Consider the following 21,544-nt stretch of genomic DNA (forward strand, 5'->3'; position numbering starts at 1 on the left):
ACCAGTCATCCATAACTGGTTCAACAAAGGCCATGGTTTGTGCTATCCTGCCTGTGGGAAGCGCAAATAAAAGATCCCTTGCTGCTAATCAGAAGAGTAGCCCATGTAGTGGCAACAGTGGGTTTCCTCTCAAAATCTGTGTGGTCCTTAACCATATGTCTGACACCATATAACTGTAAAATAATGTGTTGAGTGCGTCGTTAAATAAAACATTTCTTTCTTTCTTTCCATATAACTGTAAATAAAATGTGTTGAGTGCATCGTTAAATAAAACATTTCTTTCTTTCTTTCTAATGTATTACATGTAATTGTTTACAAGTATGTGATTCATATTTAATAACTGAACAACAATGAAAGATAATATTTTTTAAATGTGAAATTTTGAGTGCAATTGATCACGTTCACATAACTGTTCAATCCATTAGACGTGTACAGGATGATTAATACAACTAGTAAATTTGTTATTCATTTATCACTACTTTATAGGTAGGGTTACCATGGTTACTCACATTTAATAATGTAGTTACTAAAGAAACTAAATTGATGACAGTATGTGTTGTTATTTCTCACTCAGTGTTATTTAGTTCATTACATGATAATGATTGCTAGGTAAGAAATCTGAACTTTGCTTGATTGATAAATTAATATACAGTACAGGGCTTCTAGAATTTTATAAATATCCACTAGCCATGGGATCAGTGATTTTAAAAATTTACTAGCCATGATTACAAATTTACTAGCCCTAATTTAAATAAATACAATTTTACTAATAGTAATCAGATATGTAACCAAAAGATGGAGATAGAGCTTAAAATCTCTTTGATTTGGGGTGGGAAGAGGGGGCATGATATTCATATTTACAAAATAAGACTTAAATGCAGCATTTGACAAGGTTTTTTCCACTAGCCGTCGGGCTAGTTATAGTAGTAATTTACTAGCCCAACAGTGAATATCACTAGCCATGGGAGTGGGGCTACCATAATCTAGAAGCCCTGCAGTAGTAAGAGAAACAAAATTCGGAAGTAAATTTATCTAGTGTGCGCTGCTTGCCGAAATTGTTTTCAATTGCACAAGTGCGCATGAACATCGATGCAATTTCGTACGAGAAAACTAAACGTGGAAGTCCGGAATGCATTGCCTGGTTTACATTCGGAAACGAAACTACTGTGAAACTTTTGTTGATAACGAAACACGGTTCTTGACTTTGTTACTTGCGGTAACCTCCCGGTAACCTGAACGACCATTCTCGACTTATTTCGATGCCTGATTTGTCTTATTGTAAATCTGGGGGTTTTTCCCCATCCCAACCAGTGCCCTAAGACTGGCATATCAAAGGTCATGGTATGTGCTGTCCTGTCTGGAAAAGTGCTTATAAAAGATCCCTTGCTACTAATGGAAAAATGTAGTTGGTCTCTAAGTCTACGTGTCAATATTATGAAATGGTTGACATCCAGTAGTTGATGATGATTAAATCAATGTGCTCTAGTGGTGTCGTTAAACCAAACAAACTTTATTATAGATCTGTTTTGTAAATAGTTAACAACAGTGGTAACTGTAATAGTGTATGTTCAAAGTAATTAGACTTAATTTGTTGCCTGCTTTGTTTTGAATTTGTATATTCTGCAATTTTTTATCAGACATTGTTAAAGATATTTTCTTATTGGTATATATTCATGAAAATAATAAAATCTACTAACCTTTGTTTTTGACGTAACTAAGAAAACTGAATCCGATATGATTCAGTGAATTTTTTCCCTAAATCACAACAATTTCATGACAAGTCATTCGTTGTTATGGATCAGTTCAATATATTACTTCAGCGTGTGATTGCATAGAGTCTCAATCAATGAAAAACAATGTAATAAAATGGCAGGAACTGTTGTTATAAACTTTCACTGGATGTGATCTAGTGTGCTGTAAATTCCATAAATAATTTAGGATTTGGTAAAATAATTGTTAATTTTTAATTATCAGTTATTTTAATGGAAAAAATTTAGTTGGTCTCCTCTGAGACTGTCAAAATTACCAAATGTTTGACATCCAATAGGTGATGATGAATAAATTAATGTGCTCTAGTGGTGTCATTAAACAAAAGCTTTAAATGTACTGTCTTATTGTTTGCCAGTTAATAATTACATAAACACGTACGCACACACACACACACAACACACACAACACATTAATTTTAAGAAACAGCTGAATTACTATTATATTAACATAAAATTAGAAAGAAAGAAAAATGTGAAGGAATATTTTGATATCTATTCTTCTACTGATTTTACACTATTACAAATTAGTTATTCATATACTCACTTGTCATAAATGGAAGTTAAACTTTGTTTTAAATTTGAATATACATGTACTGCAATTTTTTACCATTGTTAAAAATATATTTTCTTGTTTGTATATATTCATGAAAATAATAAACTGTACAAACCTTTGTTTTGGACGTAACTTAGAAAACTGAATCAGATATGAATCGGTGAATTATTTCCTTAAATCACAGCAATTTCATGACGAGTCATTTGTTGTTATGGATCAGTTCAGACTGGCAATATATTACTTCAGCATGCGATTGCAAAGAGTCTCAATCAATGAGAAAGAGTGTAATAAAATGGCAGTAATTGTTGTTATAAACTTTCATTGGATGTGATCTAGTGTGCTGTAAATTCCATAAATAATTTAGGATTTGGTAAAATCATTGTTAATTTTTAATTATCAGTTCTTTTAATTTCCGAAAATAACTAAAATATTTAAGATATTGGGATGAAGCTTTTTTATGTGTAATTGGTTAAAAAATATATATATATTTTTTATTCACATTCTTTATTCAAGATGGTTTTAAGATCTTTTTAAAAAAAAAAAATTCTGATTGTTTTGTTCATACCCATTTAAAATAGTTTTATAGTTGTAGCACTGCACTAAAAACATTTATTGTAGGCAAGACATTAATTCCTTGGAATTCTTGTTTGTTGTGTGTCGTTAAATAAAACTTTTCTTTCTTTCTTGTTTGGTATATGTAAAATGAGCAGTGTAAGGCACCATGTTGTTTTATTAATTTTAAAGGCGAGGTGTTATAGTGTTTACAGATACATGTATGACGCAGCTTAGAAACATTAGCCGCACATATGTTAACATTGTTGTCTACGGAATTTGATTTGGAGGGTGAAATGCTCCCTTAAAGAGTAGAAACTAAGAAACCTTGTGACAAGTTGTCAAGCTATTTACTTAGGGTTGTGAAGGGGACGTAAAACGGTGTTATTCATTCACATGTTACATTCTCACATGTTATCAGTATGGGAGTAAACACAGAATTCCAGTGTAATTATTTCATTATTGTGATGTATAGTTTCTCAAGGGACATGAACCTGATAATTAACCACTGGTAGTGAGTTTATTCTTCTCTTTATTAATGTTTGTCACTGCAGTCACATTTGTATGGTTCTACTCGATATTTGGAGAAATGTTTGTGTTACGAGTGTCTGAAATCAGACATGCAACTTTTATAACTTTTGGAGAAGTCTACTGCCATATGCAGAACATAAAAATATTTTTAGTAATTGCTGTAATGTTATTCATTGTTCACATTAGCAAGGATTTTGTTTGAACAAATTTTCTGAAAGAAATTTGATGTGATTTTATGAAAAATTATTAAGAAATGGCTACTATACAGTTTTTATTTTAATATACTATTAACAGCTTAGCCAACTTGCATGAAAGTAGTATTTAGTTAATTAACCTGCTAACTCAAAGCTCCAGTCCAACCCGGAGGGTACTGTAGGTTTTATCTTCATCTTTCTGTCTGTCCCTCTGTCTGTCCGTTATATGTCCTACATGTAGTGTTCCAGATGGGGGTTTTCACAATGCCTTGAGATATTGAGTTAAAATTTTCTGTATATCTGAAATTTTTTATATAGCTTTACTGTTACGGATCAAGTTTAACTATCTTGGTGATTTACCCATTTATCACAGAGTTATGGCCCTCTAATTTAAGAGATACGAAATTTGTTGTAGCCTGTTATTGCTTTAGCAGTACTCTCAGAATGCTTGTTTTTAACTAAATAGTGTTAAGTATATCTTTCTTTTCTTTTCATTATCTGATTTAAAAACTAATCAAAACTGAAAGCTTGTACTACTATATTCTGCCCATGTAATATTGTAATAAAAGACGAGCGAATTTTATATTTTTAAAAACTTGTTAGCTTGAAATAAATGCTATATACATCTAATAAATGCTAGATTTAAAAGTACAATGAGATTAAAATAAAAACTGTCAACTTAATCTGGTTTGTGCAACTGGCTCCCGGATGTAATAGCCGTTTTATATCATAGCGCCAAGATAGCTTAGAAAATCTGGACTTTGGATCTAAGATCCCTGCCTAATATTACAGGATCTAATGTAAAATATTTTGTGTGTTTATTTTCAGGTTGATAAGATTCTGCCAGGCGTGGTGAAGTCACACAAAGAATACAGCATGTTTGTGGAATTTGCAGGAGGTCTTCGAGGACTTGTACATTCTAGGGTACTTATTTCATATTATAAATGATAATACACTACACCCTACACCATTTCCCTTCCTCAATCCAAAATAACACAGAGTAAACAATTGTCTATGTTACAAAATATAATTAATTCATTAAACGGATAGACCTGTATGAAGTGCATTAAAACAAGTTTTTTTATTTATATTTATTTCATCTGATTGTTAGTTGGAAAAGTTAAATTTAATAAATTATTTTTGTTGAAATAGGTTTTAGCAAGAGTGTAGTTACAAATTTAAATTATTATTTATTAGATGTAACCTATATTATGCATGGGAGAGTTTAGAAGGGGCATTGTGGCCCAACACTGGTCTTTCACCCAAAAAATAGACTGCTATGTATACAAAGATGTATACATAAGTAACAAAGATGGTGGCCTCCATTATGGTTGTATTTATCAAATTCATTATTGTATACACAATTTAGCACAATGTACGTATGGTAGTCGATTGGACCCGAGCACCAAACAAATAAATATCTATGAAATGCAGCATTGGGTAAGCACAGAGAATTTGGTCGGCAGTACATATCAACATAGGAGAGGATGTCAGAACGATCAGAAATCGTAATCGTAAACTCTATTAACGTGCCTCTATCCAATTAAGGTTCAGGCACGTCTCTCCCACACCCAAACTCTGGCATGGCCAGTGGTCGAGTGTAGGACAGAAAAATTACTTATTAATGTGTCAATTTTGAATTATTTATAAAAAGGGATAGGGGGGAATTTTGATGTGTCGTCCAAATAATCTATAGTATTTATATAAAAATTAGTTTTAGTTAATTTAGTGTGACACTTATTTTAAACTGGGCAATTCCAATTAGAAACTGTTTTGCAAGCCTTTCCCCAGGATTTTTTTTAAGGCGCTTACATATTTAGCATCATTATAACACAAAAATCAAGCCAAAAGAAGTGGGGTAGTGGGTTGAAAACAGTTAAGTGTTTGCCTTCAATCCATCAAATCATGTTGGGGTTTTTTTGGGTTTTTTTGGGGGGGGGTTAAAACTTTTTTTTTAAATAACCCATCAATTCCCCACCCCTGACGGATTAGCGGTCCCAGTAGATGTGGTAAAATTACCAAACACCAATTGTGAGCAGACGACTGGTCCATTGTTAAGTAGTTAGGAAGTGTTTTACCTGTCATGATGATTAGGTGTGCTTGGTATACTGGTACACAAGTTGTTTGCAAGAGGTAGTCGACTGCTACGCTCGTACTTGTGATAATTGTTTTTCTAAAGCACTTCAAATCAAGGCGTAGCGGCAGTTGATTTAAGGCGCTTCCTTTATGGACCAAGGCGTGTCTGCTCGCTACACCTGACGGCCCTGGGGAATGGAATGGAAAATTGTTTAAAGTGCACATCCAGAGCAAGCTGTTGTAGCGCATGCCTGTCCTGGGCACAAGTACTGGCCTCAACCAGTTCCTCCGTCCAGGACAGGAAAGGGTTGGAGTGGATAGAGAAGGGACCGCCTGCACTGGCAGGTGCAAGAGAGCACCAGCAGTCCGACCATAGCCGGTAACAGGCGGAGGGTGGTATGGTGCTTTGTAATTTGGAATGTCCTGTAGGATTAAGCCAAAAGGGAAATGGGTGCACATTTTGATGAAACTTAAAAAGTCTTTGCATATTAATATTACTGGGTATATTATTGTTTTACGGGTTTAAAAAAAAAAAAAAAAAAAAAAATTTGATTGATACTTTCAGAAAATAGATGTTTTCAAGAAGGAGGATGTTCCCCACCTGTTCAAGGAAGGCCAGTCTGTAATGTTCAAGGTGACTCGAGTCAATTCTGAAAAGAACAATTTTGGTGGCAGTCTGACACTTAGAGACTGTTATTCAGGAAACATTGACACCTCACTGGTCCAGCTGAAACAGTACCTCGTTGACAGGACTGAATGCTTCAGAAATGTTACTTCAGGTATTGTTAGAAAGCAGTTATATCAACAGAAGTAGCATTCTATTGTTAGAAAGCAGATATATCAACAGAAGTAGCATTCTAGGTATTGTTAGAAAGCAGTTATTTCAACAGAAGTAGCATTCTAGGTGTTGTTAGAAAGCAGTTATATCAACAGAAGTAGCATTCTAGATATTGTTAGAAACAGTTATATCAACAGAAGTAGCATTCTAGGTATTGTTAGAAAGCAGTTATATCAACAGAAGTAGCATTCTAGATATTGTTAGAAACAGTTATATCAACAGAAGTAGCATTCTAGATGTTGTTAGAAAGCAGTTATATCAACAGAAGTAGCATTCTAGATATTGTTAGAAACAGTTATATCAACAGAAGTAGCATTCTAGGTCTTGTTAGAAAGCAGTTATATCAACAGAAGTAGCATTCTAGATGTTGTTAGAAAGCAGTTATATCAACAGAAGTAGCATTTTAGATGTTAGAAAGCAGTTACATCAACAGAAGTAGCATTCTAGGTCTTGTTAGAAAGCAGTTACATCAACAGAAGTAGCATTCTAGGTCTTGTTAGAAAGCAGTTACATCAACAGAAGTAGCATTCTAGGTTTGTCAGTTGGATACTATTAACTAGACAACTATTTACAGGATAAAGGGGCTTCAGTGGACATCAATACAATATTTTTAAGACCACTGTTATGCGTATGTTTTTGGTGTTTTTACAGGAGTTTGTAAGCAAATGAAGTCCTACAAAGTTGGCAGTGTTGTGTCAATAACCATCACAGACATCACAACGAAAGGAATCATTTGCCACTTTGATGACAATATACCTGGGTATGCAACGAAAGATCACCTGAGAGGTAAGAATTGTTGTATATATCACAGAATAATAAACAAGTTACATGTTACACAAAGTAGGAAAGGAAAGGAAAGGAATGTTATACTATGGCTATTTGGCTTCTAACAATCATACATTTTTAAATTACTACAACATGAAGGTTTGAAGCATAAGCTAGGAAACGCACTACCATATACTACTCTACCAGTTAGCATCAAGGGATCTTTTATTTTTAAATTCCTTGAAAATACATTTTATTTAACAATCAGTTCAGTATTTTTAGCTGATCAATATTTTTTTAACACTCCCCCATCCCCTCACATCTCATTCTGAGTAGTTTCTAGCCCTGGTCAGAAATTGTGCTCCAAACAAGTGTGCTTGAACATTTAATGGATATAAGCATGTTAATTCCCAGCATCTGACCTGACAGTCATTTGTGTGCATACAGACAGACAGACAGGATGGCACATACCATTGCTGTTGATAGTACCAGGCAGAAAGTATTGGTTGAGATGGGAAAAACAAATCCTTTAGGCTCACTAATGAAGGGTTGATCCCAGGACCCATCACATTGCAGTGACCAATGACAATTTCAAGAATGAAATCATTTGGCTTTGTCACAACTTCACAGATTCTTTTTAAATTATTACTTTCATTGTAGCTTAGACCGGCCTCACTGGTGTCGTGGTTAGGCCATTGGTTAACAGGCTGGTAGGTACTGGGTTCGGATCCCAGTCGAGGCATGGAATTTTTAATCCAGATACAGACTCCAAACCCTGAGTGAGTGCTCCGCAAGGCTCAATGGGTAGGTGTAAACCACTTGCACCGACCAGTCATCCATAACTGGTTCAACAAAGGCCATGGTTTGTGCTATCCTGCTTGTTGGAAGTGCAAATAAAAGATCCCTTGTTGCTAATCGGGAAGAGGAGCCCATGAAGTGGCGACAGTGGGTTTCCTCTCAAAATCTGTGTGGTCCTTAACCATATGTCTGACACCATATAACCGTAAATAAAATATGTTGAGTGCGTCGTTAAATAAAACATTTCTTTCTTTTCTTTTATTGTATCTTAAATTACTGACATTTATTGGCATTACTTCCATTGTAATTTGTAAAGACCAAATGAACATTTTAATGTATTGTAAATTATAATTATCTCATTTAATTTGTACTTGGTATTAAAGGAGGGGACAATTAAGGCATTTGGCCTGGTATGCATATTCAACGATATATATAATGCACATTATTGCTTAATATCAACAAGTATAATCGTATAGTTAATTAATAAAACGGTTAAATGTGACGGCTATTATATATAACGGGCGCAGCCATTTTGTACCATCTCAGTGAGTACGCCCTCTGGCGAGCTGGTGGTTACGTAATACTTAACACGTAACGTCAGGAATGAGCCTTAGAACTAGAGAAACACAATCTACCTGGTTTTGGCGGGATGATAAATGGTCATACATTGCAATGTTCTGTAATAATACACACCCCAGTAAGCCAGCAATAAGTATATCCAGCACTATATATATTATTTTTCAATACAAAATAAAATACCATTGTCAAAGTGGCTACACAACAGGTCGAAATAATTAACAATGTTCATGCATTAACCTACATACTGAAATGATACGCAGAGTGTTTTCTTAGTTAATTGGTCTATGCTGTTAGTTGCTTCTATCTGTGATTCCTGATTGGCAGGTGTGTATTTGATTGGTAACCAGACGAGCCAATTAATTGACGCTGTCTAGACACAAAAATACATACCGGTATTGTGGAATATTACCTGTCGCCCCTAAAATGGTAATGGATATGGTTTATTACTGTAAATAGTTCTGTAAAACTATTGATTAAGTAGACTTTTCCATCTAAACCACAGAACTGACCAATTACGTAGTCCCAAAGAATTTTTTTTTATCTTGGGTATCGTGGGTTGTCGTTTTTGCTCCAACATAACATATCAATAGGCCTAATAGTGTACATTTTTCCTTTGGATTATTTAACAGAGAAAAATACTATAACCCCATTTTGTTCCTTTAATGCAACTTGAAATATATTTAGTTAAATAGTTTATTATATTATTACGTCATTTATGCTGTTTTACAAGTCAGGTTGATAAAAGAGAAGCTCCTTGTCGAAAATTACTGCTTTTGTTTACACTGTACATAGAGGAGATGGTCAGGAGCTGACGTCACTTTGCCCCAAGCTATCCCACCGGACGTCACAAAAACGAAACAAAATGGCTGCCCCCAGTTAGCAGGAATAATCATGGTTTTTTATTAACTCTAAAATTACGCGTTTTTCATTTGCTAAAGTGTCAGTATGTGTTGGTGGTCCGGGTATGCATCTTTCCAACACATAAGGCTCTTGTTTGAGTTGACCCTACCTTTAAGTTGAAATTTTCCAAATAATTTTTGTTTTAGGTGTGACAGCTAGAGTTGGCGATAAGCATGAGGCTCTCGTGTTGGATATTTTGTTAACTGAAAGCTGTATAGAATTCCCCTTGACGAGTCTGTTGTTCACAATGTTAATTAAACAGCTACATGTAATTTCTGTTTTAGGTGTGACAGCTAGAGTTGGCGATAAGCATGAGGCTCTCGTGTTGGATATTTTGTTAACTGAAAGCTGTATAGAATTCCCCTTGACGAGTCTGTTGTTCACAATGTTAATTAAACAGCTACATGTAATTTCTGTTTTAGGTGTTACAGCTAGAGTTGGCGATAAGCATGAGGCTCTCGTGTAGGATATTTTGTTAACTGAAAGCTGTATAGAATTCCCCTTGACGAGTCTGTTGTCCACAATGTTAATTAAACAGTTACGTGTAATTTCTGTTTTAGGTGTGACAGCTAGAGTTGGTGGTAAGCATGATGCTCTGGTGTTGGATATTTTGTTAACTAAAAGCTGTATAGAAGTCCTCCTTGACAAGTCTGTTGTCCACAATGTTAAGAAACTGAAGGACACACATCAATCAAAGGTATATTTTTTTGGTTAAAGTATTAAAAAGAATAGTTGACCTAAAAAAAAAAAAAAAAATTATGCTAGATGTTAGCTACTTGGTATCTTCTGAAGATACTTCTCGTATTTTTGTGCCTTAAACCGTACCAGTCCTTTTACCGTATATTGCCGTGTATTAGCCGACTTTTGAAGTCTAGAAATACTTTCCGAAAGAAGAGAGTCGGCTTATACACAGAGGCAACAAATTGGAGCATAAAATTCCGATGGGAAATACTCCCGACCGTGACTTATAAATTTTGATCAGACCCTTAGCCTTTCACAGATTATGTAACAATAATGTGTGCCCAGTATAAATAAAACACCCCATCATGCAATATTATACAGTTTTTTGTTCTGGAATGCATTATAAGTTTGATGAATAATAATAAAAAATTACTTGTTTTATTGTCATTTCAATAGTAAAAACGTATTCTTTCCAACTGTCCGCCATCTTTGTTTGACCTGTGCTGGGACCAGTCTTTCATATAGCAAATTTAAGATACAAAACGGTGTTTTTTCTTGAAACAAGTATTATATTTCTAATATTATTGTTTTGTTGGGAGGGTGCATTAAACTGTAAAGTAATGCCATAAATAAATTAAGCTCATTATTAACATCACCGACTGAAAAAACATAACATGAATTTCAGGACAATAATTACTCCCACTATTGTCACATGACCATACCATATACAGTGAACAGCTGCAGTCACTGACCGCATGATCTTTTGTTTGTGTGTGGGTGGTGGGGGATTAAACATGCCTCAATGATTTTACTTTTTGCTGTCCAGTGAATAAATTAATTACTTGTGTGCAGTGATATGTTGTTACAGCTTGAATTATTTATTTTTCTGTTATGCTTTATCAGTTCTAAATTATTTTTCACGGAATGATAGATGTTAGCATTGCCGCATTGACTGCGATCGCGATTACCGTTTTTGTGATAATTAAAGGGAAAACAAATATAATGAACATGAAAAGCACAAGTCTATTTGTTGACAGTATTATTGAAATTGATACAACATACAGGTGGACAAAAGATGACTTCGGCTTATACACAAAGCGATGATTTTGTACTAGATATTTAGGGTCAAACTAAAAGGTCGGCTTATCCAAGGAGTCGGCTAATACACGGCAATATACGGTATACATTTTTTTTAAATTTCAGAGCAGGAAATAACATCTCAAAACTGGATACCTCTTAAAATTAGACTTTTTACTTGGTGCCATGAGTGTTCGGTTTAGTGAAGATTCAATGTATATACAGTGAAACCTCTCAAAACAAGACCCTCTGTAAACCAGAATTCCCTCAAAACTGGACATTTTTCACAGTCTTTTTTTAAAAATCGGTACAGAACTTAACCTATCTGTGATCGGTTTAGTGAAGATTTCAAAAAAAGTAGGGGAAACCTGAAATATTAATGTTAATATCAACTATTAGAAAGAACATGAATTAATTGGAGAAACATTACAACCAGTAGTTCAGTATTACAGTCAGTTTTATGACCACCAAAGATCTTGAAGGACGATTGGGGTTAGAAGTGAAATTTGAAAGTTGACGTGTTTTTTTTATCAGTAAATCGCAAATTCAAACAATAAAAATGACTAAAAACAAAACAATAACAACTGTATGATCAACAGAATGAAAAAGATTGACAGAAATAATGTTCCACAGTGATTAATGGACCTTCCTGGAAATTGTCAAAATAGATAATGACACCCCACACACGTGTACGGGGCAACTGCGTGATGCATGTGCAAACTATTGAATGTGTTTCTATGTGTTGATAAACAGACCTGAATGTTCTCTACTAGGATGTCTGTGGTCAGAATGTATTATTATCATATAACCATTCTCCACAGCTAATATACCTTACAATTTAGGCAATTGTAAATTCTTATTAGAGTTCCCCTACTTTTTTTGAAGAGTATATATATTTGCTTTTTCATTTCACAGTACATGTTCTACATATCTGGCCACATTTGCACATGAATCTACACTATTCTAATACCCGATTGTCAGTCACTCTCTTCTTGGGCGGGATGTAGCCCAGTGGTAAAGTTCGCTTGATGCGCAGTCGGTTTGGGGATCGATCCTTGTCGGTGGGCTCATTGGGCTATTTCTCGCTCCAGCCAGTGCACCACGACTGGTACATCAAAGGGCTGTGGTATGTGCTGTCCTGTCTATGGGATGGTGCATATAAAAGATCCCTTGTTGCTAATCAAAAAGAGTAGCCCATGAAGTGGCGACAGCGGGTTTCCTCTCTCAATATCTGTGTGGTCCTTAACCATATGTCTGACGCCATATAACTGTAAATAAAATGTGTTGAGTGTGTCGTTAAATAAAACATTTCTTTCTTTTTTTCTCTTCTTGCTTGTGGAAATTAAAAATTATAAAGAAAACTTGTATTTAGGCTTCCCATATTATGATAAAATGTTACAGCATGCTAAAGTTCCAAGGCAAAGCATTTGAGAACTGTGTTAACACTTTAATCTGCATTTGGTTTCTTTTGATAAATTCAGGTTTTATTGTGTGAATTCCACAAGAGCCATGTGACAAGCAAAATGCAGTCACGGGCCAAATCAGAGTTTAAAAACAGGAAGATTTTAATAAAAACAGGAGTTAAAGAAAATACATCTAGGCTATATTATCACTGGTGAAACATGTTACATAACCTCTGGGCACAACTGAAGATTATGACAAATTGATCAACAGTTGGCATGTTTGGACTATTCTATAAGATGTGTGGGTGGGGACGCACTATATATATGCTCATACTGCCTTCAAATGTGTTCATAATTACCTTTTCAACAATATCCGACTTGAAAATAACATCCAAAATGCTCCTTCATCTTTTGAATTCAGAAGAAAAATTGTGAAATCTGAATTCCGTTTTGATGAGTTAATGTTCTATTTAAGATTGATTGGTAAAAACATGGTGGGATACTATTTTAATACCATTCACACCATTTCATTAAGGAAAATTACGACATTTGAGTTGATAAAATGGCACATTATAAAATTTAATAGACTGAGTATTGCTAAAATGGGAATATAAACCTTCAAGGTTTCTTTATTTTTTTATGTTTTGAGAAGTCAGAAGTTGTGCCCATGACAGGCATCGTTGAACAGTTATTTGAATCATATCAAAAATGAATCACATCCTCATACACTCTCTTTCACTTACCTTTTGTGATACCCAATAGCCGATGTGGTTTTTTTTTTGTGCTGGGATGTCATATAATCCATTCATTACACACCCTCTTTTGTTTGTTTTTTCTTCCATTAGGCCAAGGTTGGACAGGTCATAAAGGCTGAAGTGCTGTTGGTGAAAAAGGACTACGTCTTGGTAGAGTTGAGAAATCATGCTGCTGGGCGACTGGCTTACATTCCTGCCAGAAAACACATCAATGATGTGCTTGGACCTCACTGCTTCAGTACTGACGAACTGAGAAAAGTTCTAATCAAAGAGTACATTTTAAATTTTTAAATTATTTTTTCAGTTTTACTTTACCCATTAAAACAATCTAATTAAAATTAGCTCCACTATTACATGTGGATCTAACACCAGCCAGTTGGAGCTCATGTCCACCAATCAAAACCTTACTTGCAGAATCCTGCCAGTGATTTAAAAATAATTTGAAAACATTCCGAATTATCCTGGGGGTATATGATATGTTTCATGTGAATTATGAATCATTTTAATCGGATTGCTAACAACACTGTGTAGTCCCCAATCTCCAGGTAACATTTCGTCTGTAAATAATAATTTAAATATTGACCAATCACACTTCGCCTTTTATAACATTATTTGGGAGCATACAAATTCTAAAAATATCAGGTGAGTCTATTATAGTGGCCGCAGTACAGCGAACCATACCAATATGTACGGGGTGGGTTATCATTAAAAATTATTTATTTATTTATAAATATAAAAAAATAAAAAATCAGTCTTCATTTTTACATTACAAATTATTTATTTTATAAAATAAAACATGTTTTAAGGCATTCGTAATTCAGATGAAACATATCGTATACCCTCAGGATAATTCGGAATGTTTTCAAATTATTTTTAAATCACTGGCAGGATTCTGCAAGTAAGGTTTTGATTGGTGGACATGAGCTCCAACTGGCTGGTGTTAGATCCACATGTAATAGTGGAGCTAATTTTAATTAGATTTCCATTAAAAAAGGGATCTTTTTTTGTTGTTGTGTTTAGATCTAACCAAAGAGTAAAATATTTTATATTTATAATTTTAATCTTGAATAAAACAGGTTAAATTTAATTCATTTCCTTTAATAGTGTTAATGTAAAATTTATATTGTGCAGAGTCCTAAAACTCTTTGAAATAATTACAATTTTGTTTTTAGTGAGGTAGAAGGTATACCAATTGGTGTACTACATGACTGGTGCACTGACAAAACCAACACAAAAATCAGTGTGACGTCTGCCCAAATTAAAATGACGAGCAAACAAAAGAGTCACAAGGGAGAGGATAATAAAGAGGAAGATCATGAAGAAGATACAACTGATGAAGATGATGATGATGATGATGCCAAAAAAAGTGATTCTGTTGAAAAGGACCTATTCTGTTGTCCAGTCAAAGTGGGGCAGATAGTTGAGGCCAAGTAAGCACTTAACTGAACCATTTTTACATTTCTGTTTTTTTCTTTTCTTTTTAATTAAATTAAAATGGTGAAGCTATCTCATGGTCCATTCTTTGACGTTGTGAGACAGCTTGTATGTATCAGTGACGCAGAGGGCTATACCAGCGGGAGCTTCAGCCTCTGGTATGGTCACCCAAGCTGGATTGGTCAAAGGGTAGAGACTAGACTAATATGGATCATTGCGGGTCGCCCAAGCTGGATTGGTCAACGGGTAGAGACTAGACTAATATGGATCATTGCATGTCACCCAAGCTGGATTGGTCAAAGGGTAGAGACTAGACTAATATGGATCATTGCATGTCACCCAAGCTGGATTGGTCAAAGGGTAGAGACTAGACTAATATGGATCATTGCGGGTCGCCCAAGCTGGATTGGTCAAAGGGTAGAGACTAGACTAATATGAATCATTGCAGGTCGCCCAAGCTGGATTGGTCAAAGGGTAGAGACTAGACTAATATGGATCATTGCATGTCGCCTAAGCTGGATTGGTCAAAGGGTAGAGACTAGACTAATATGGATCATTGCGGGTCGCCCAAGCTGGATTGGTCTAAGGGTAGAGACTAGACTAATATGAATCATTGCGGGTCGCCCAAGCTGGATTGGTCAAAGGATAGAGACTAGACTAATATGAATCATTGTGGGTCACCCAAGCTGGATTGGTCAAAGGATAGAGACTAGTCTAATATGGATCATTGCCAAAGATGGATGAGCTGGGCCAAACAACTTGTAGAGAGGAGGTGCCTAACCACAACTCAATGCACATTCACTCATATGATAGACAAATGGTGAATTCATTGTTAAATAAAAAATCTTTATTCTTTTTGTCTTTTTTGGTTAATTTTGCTGTTACAAGACATAAAAGCCAAACATTGGCAATAGACTGTTCAGAGGTATGTTTCTTGTGTAATAAATTCCCTTAATGTTACATTATTATTAACTCAATGATGATGTTACTTTTCTCACAGAATAACAAAAGTAAGGAAGTTTCAGCTGGACGTTGATGTTAAAGGCGTCAAAGGACGTGTCCACATCACGGAAGTCGCTGACAAGATTAAAAATGTAAGACATTGTTATTTGTTTTCTTCATGTCACGTAGCCCAGTGGTAAAGCGCTCGCTCGATGTGTGGTCGGTCTGACATCGATCCCCGTCGATGGGCCCATTGGGCTATTTCTCGTTCCAGCCAGTGCACCACGACTGGTATATCAAATGTCGTGGTATGTACTACCCTGTCTGTGGGATGGTGCATATAAAAGATCCCTTGCTGCTAATCGAAAAGAGTAGCCCATGAAGTGGCGACAGCGGGTTTCCTCTCTCAATATCCGTGTGGTCCTTAATCATATGTCTGAGGCCCTATAACCGTAAATAAAGTGTGTTGAGTGCGTCGTTAAATAAAACATTTGGTTTTTTTTCTTTCTTTCTTTCATGGCACTCTACATTATATCCAATATCTAATGTGTTTCTCTGAGCTGGCTCTCTGCTTATGAAAGTTTAGACTTGAGACTGCAGTGAAGTCTTCAGACTGTTAAACTTCATGCCATTTGTATGGGTGAGACTCATGAAAGTCTTAAGTCTAGATTTAAAAGTTTTATAAGCTTGCTATTTGCCGTCATTGTTGTCAGGCGAAAATTCTTGCCGAAAACCACTTTTTGAACTCAAAATTCCAAGATATTTTCCATTGAAAAACGAAAATGTAAAGCAGCCATAGTGTCAGTAACTGTTTCATGTTTGATATTTTGTATTTCCGGTGAGAGTTATGTGCAACATGGCAGGAAGTATAAATTGGGGAATGCACTGTATGTCGACTGGCGTGATGGTGGGTGAGATATCTCGCCTGCAGTAGTAAGAAGGTTAAACATTCATTAATTCTCGAAAACAGGATCAAATCAATAACTTAATATTTATCTGGAACACAACATGTAGAAAGTTGATTTGATTTTAGGGTCTGATGTTTTCATTTTAATTTTTTTTAAACATTTGCAGAATGTACAAGCTGCAGTTTGTTTCTTAATTTTCCATTTGAACTGAAAACCTCTATTGCTAATATTTGAAATGATTTCTTAATTTCAGGGTGCGTGTCCATTGTTAAAATATCAGCCAGACAAACTCATTACTGTGACTGTCGTTGGCATGACAACCATTCAGTGTGGAAGGTAAGCATGCATCTGTTACTAACGTAACGTAAACAACACAGTATTCAGTTCAATTTAGTGTTAATTATTTCATATAATAATTATATATTTTTCTAATTACAAAAACCCTGTAAGATTGACATAGTTTAGGTATAGCCAACCTACTTAGTAGTGTCAGCAAATTAATTTTCATCAGTTAATCAGAGTTGAGGAGACAACCTACCTACTAGAGGTAGCAAAATAATTCTTGTCAGTTAATCAGAGTTGAGTTTTGTAAAAGTTGAGGTTTGTAATGTATGACTGCAATCAGATTTATCGGGGGGGGGGGGGGGGGGGGGTAGCATCCACATCCACTTCTGCTGCATACATTGTCCATTGTCCATTAAATTTAAATTAAAAATCAGTAGGTATGAAAAAGACCTGTCAGTCTAAACTTCTACACATTTACACCTGTTGGTAGACAATGAATACTTATTCGAAAGTGTTTGTGGATGAGAGAGAAAAAAACAGGTAAATCTGACCGTGGCCTGATAAGGATTTACATTGTATTTACATGAGGGAGAGGGATGCACCCAAATCTGTTTTGTTTATATCCTTTTTAATGCAAATCAGCAGGGCTCACCCTGCCCATTGCCAAATTAACCAATTGCTAACTTTTATACAAACTGGCGTACAACATTTAGCATTTGGCTATAAAAAATGTTGTTTATATTAGCCAGTTTTTAATAATTTTAAAACAATACTCTGCATATAATGAAATTGGCTAAAACTAAATCAGTTTGTAAAACAAAATGTGTGGTGACGGCTGAAATTCAGGTGGTTCTTTTTGGGATCATCCTGTGATATCTTATACTACATATAACTTAACCTCTCTAAACTGGATCCCTCTTAAAACCGGACATTTGTCTTGGTTTCAAGGGTGTCCGGTTTAGAGGGGTTTCACTCTACTACATGTATTTCAGTGTTACTCCTGTTTATGCTGGTTGAAGTGGCAGTCAGTAGTTTGTTTTATTTAATGGCTGATTAAGAGCGTACTGGTTTTGAGGAATAATTTGTCTTGGTTTCAAGGGTGTCCGGTTTAGAGGGGTTTCACTCTACTACATGTATTTCAGTGTTACTCCTCTTTATGCTGGTTGAAGTGGCAGTCAGTAGTTTGTTTTATTTAATGGCTGATTAAGAGCGTACTGGTTTTGAGGAATAAACCGTTCATTACACTTACAGAGATACATTTGTTTACCTACAGGTACATGCCAATATCTCGAAGTAGTCACAAGAAAATCATTCCAGAATGTAGCATCAAGTCAAGGTATTTTTCTTTTACATCTCTGCACTAGTCTTATTTATTTTTGTTGCACATCACAGAGCTTCTAGAATTCTATAAAAATCCACTTGCAATGGGATCAGTGATTTTAAAAATATACTAGCCATGATTAAAAATTTCAATAGCCCTATTTTAAATAAATACAGTTTTACTAATACATGTAGTAATAATCGCCTAAAGAGGGAATAGAGCTTAAAAACTATTATATTGGGGGTGGGAAGAGGGGCAGGATATTCATATTTACAAAATAAGATTTAACTACAGCATTTAACGAGGTATTTGTTTCACTAGCCGTCGGGCTAGTTATAATAGTTATTTACTAGCCCAACACGGAATATCACTAGCCATGGAAGTGGGGCTACCATAATCTAGAAGCACTGCACATTAAATTCAAAAGTGAGACATAGATGTTACTTTTCAGGCAGCAGTGAACGTGTCAACATTTGCATTTAGCTCTAGAATAATATTAATATATTTTCATATTTAGTTCAGATCGGTTTCTCATAATCTGTAAACTCCATTTTTTTTATTTCTTAATTAGTGTCTGTTAGCACTGTTCTGGAAAATAAACTTTTTTCTAATAAGGTTTCTCATGTAATAGTAACAATAATTTTTTTTTTTTTTTTTTAAACATTTATTTTACAATACAAAACATTGGTTTTGACATTTTTGACAAAAGTAAAAGACTGGAGGTGATTCAACTTTAACGGTAATATTTTTTGACCTTTAAACTATATTTGCATTATGATTAGCTATTAGACCTTCACCTGACAGACATATTATTGGAATGCACTACAGTTGAATATGAAATACATGCCACAACTTGTTTTGTTAATGTTATAATATGTTCTGTTTTATTGTCAGTAAACTGGAGACGGCAAAACTAAAGAAAGTGAAAGAAGTAAAAGACAACTACCAAGTGGGAGATTCAGTAGTGGCTTTTGTTTCAGAGGTAATTTATTTGGCGGGGGCTCTCATCTCTAATCGGTGTTCACTCTTTACCCTGTTGTGCTAGGGTTCGGACTACCAACTGCCATAAGAAAGTTGGCCAACTTTCTGCTGTCAAGACTTCTACGACTGCCTAGTTGCTAGTCTTGAGTGCTCTTATAACTCGGATTTTTGTTGTATAACCCATTAGCTGTTAGTCGTATATCTCATTAGTTAGTTGTATAACCCATTAGTTGTTGGTCATATAACCCATTAGTTGTTGGTCATATAACCCATTAGTTGTTGGTCATATAACCCATTAGTTGTTGGTCATATAACCCATTAGTTAGTTGTATAACCCATTAGTTGTTGGTCATATACCAGCCTCGGTGGCGTCGTGGCAGGCCATCGGTCTACAGGCTGGTAGGTACTGGGTTCGGATCCCAGTCGAGGCATGGGATTTTTAATCCAGATACCGACTCCAAACCCTGAGTGAGTGCTCCGCAAGGCTCAATGGGTAGGTGTAAACCACTTGCACCGACCAGTGATCCATAACTGGTTCAAAAGGCCATGGTTTGTGCTATCCTGCCTGTGGGAAGCGCAAATAAAAGATCCCTTGCTGCCTGTCGTAAAAAGAGTAGCCTATGTGGCGACAGCGGGTTTCCTCTAAAAACAGTGTCAGAATGACCATATGTTTGACGTCCAATAGCCGATGATAAGATAAAAAATCAATGTGCTCTAGCGGCGTCGTTAAATAAAACAAACTTTACTTTTTTACTTTTTGTTGGTCATATAACCCATTAGTTAGTCATATAACCCATTAGTTGTTGGTCATATAACCCATTAGTTAGTTGTATAACCCATTAGTTGTTGGTCATATAACCCATTAGTTAGTCATATAACCCATTAGTTGTTGGTCATATAACCCATTAGTTAGTCGTATAACCCATTAGTTGTTGGTCATATAACCCATTAGTTAGTCGTATAACCCATTAGTTGTTGGTCATATAACCCATTAGTTAGTCGTATAACCCATTAGTTGTTGGTCATATAACCCATTAGTTGTTGGTCATATAACCCATTAGTTGTTGGTCATATAACCCATTAGTTAGTCGTATAACCCATTAGTTGTTGGTCATATAACCCATTAGTTGTTGGTCATATAACCCATTAGTTAGTCATATAACCCATTAGTTGTTAGTCATATAACCCATTAGTTGTTAGTCATATAACCCATTAGTTGTTAGTCATATAACCCATTAGTTGTTAATCTGAGTGCACCCGTTAAGTCGGGAGTTGGGGAAATTACAAAGTAACCATCAAGTTGGCCAACTTCATCATGACATTTGACAGTTTGACCCTAGCATTAGTCTCATCTGTAACTGTCTTGTAAAGACTAATATGACACCCAGACAGCTTTAGAAGGTTTGATAAACATAGTCATAATGTGCTGAGGTATCAGAAAACAACAATTTCTTTTTCTTTCTAATACCAAACTTTTATTTCACTAATTTTATTGTATATTTCCCCTGACATTTTGACAGAATATTTTTCAAATTTGTATATACATTGCCTTAGAATAAAAAAAAATGTCTTAATAACAGTTCACCTTTTTTTTTTCTTTCTTTTTTCTTTTTTGCTACTTTTAAAATATTTGACACAGGACATTGAAAACACTGCTTGTAATATCTTGTACACTACCTGGACATTGTTTAATGTTTTCTGTATTTTCAGTTCTCGCACCACAATCTGTGGATGATGGTTTCTCCAACAGTCACCGGCAGAATTTATGAACTAAACATCAGTGAAGACTGTACTGTTAGTATTAATTTTTTCCTTCTGTTGTTAAGGTATAATTTAGCTGATGAGCACCCACCTTGTGTCATAGGATCAACACTCCCCCGCATCCCTCTGGATTAATAGAGTTTTTCCTCTCAACCAGTGCCCCTTATCTGGTGTATCAAAGATTGTGATATTTGCTGTTATGTCTGTAAAAAAGTGCATTGAAAAGATCCCTTGCTGTAAATGGAAAAGAAAGAAAGAAATGTTTTATTTAACGACGCACTCAACACATTTTATTTACGGTTATATGGCGTCAGACATATGGTTAAGGACCACAAAGAGTTTGAGAGGAAACCCGCTGTCGCCAGTACATGGGCTACTCTTTCCGATTAGCAGCAAGGGATCTTTTATATGCGCTTCCCACAGGCAGGATAGCACAAACCA

The 21,544-nt window shown here is 35.3% G+C and overlaps 1 protein-coding gene across 1 annotated transcript in view; it reads left to right on the forward strand.

Moving 5' to 3' along the window:
* Window positions 1–21,544, forward strand: part of LOC121384187 (protein RRP5 homolog) — a 59,045-nt gene that overhangs the window by 22,494 nt on the left and 15,007 nt on the right. Inside the window, exons 19-29 of the mRNA XM_041514456.1 lie at window positions 4,428–4,523; window positions 6,241–6,454; window positions 7,165–7,299; window positions 10,116–10,252; window positions 13,562–13,743; window positions 14,644–14,901; window positions 15,906–15,999; window positions 17,009–17,091; window positions 18,314–18,376; window positions 19,256–19,343; window positions 21,053–21,136. Of these exons, the coding sequence (XP_041370390.1) occupies window positions 4,428–4,523; window positions 6,241–6,454; window positions 7,165–7,299; window positions 10,116–10,252; window positions 13,562–13,743; window positions 14,644–14,901; window positions 15,906–15,999; window positions 17,009–17,091; window positions 18,314–18,376; window positions 19,256–19,343; window positions 21,053–21,136 (1,434 nt within the window). The remainder of the gene's footprint in view (window positions 1–4,427; window positions 4,524–6,240; window positions 6,455–7,164; window positions 7,300–10,115; window positions 10,253–13,561; window positions 13,744–14,643; window positions 14,902–15,905; window positions 16,000–17,008; window positions 17,092–18,313; window positions 18,377–19,255; window positions 19,344–21,052; window positions 21,137–21,544) is intronic.

Source organism: Gigantopelta aegis, chromosome 10 (genome assembly GCF_016097555.1).
Source record: "Gigantopelta aegis isolate Gae_Host chromosome 10, Gae_host_genome, whole genome shotgun sequence".
Classification (NCBI taxonomy): domain Eukaryota; kingdom Metazoa; phylum Mollusca; class Gastropoda; order Neomphalida; family Peltospiridae; genus Gigantopelta; species Gigantopelta aegis.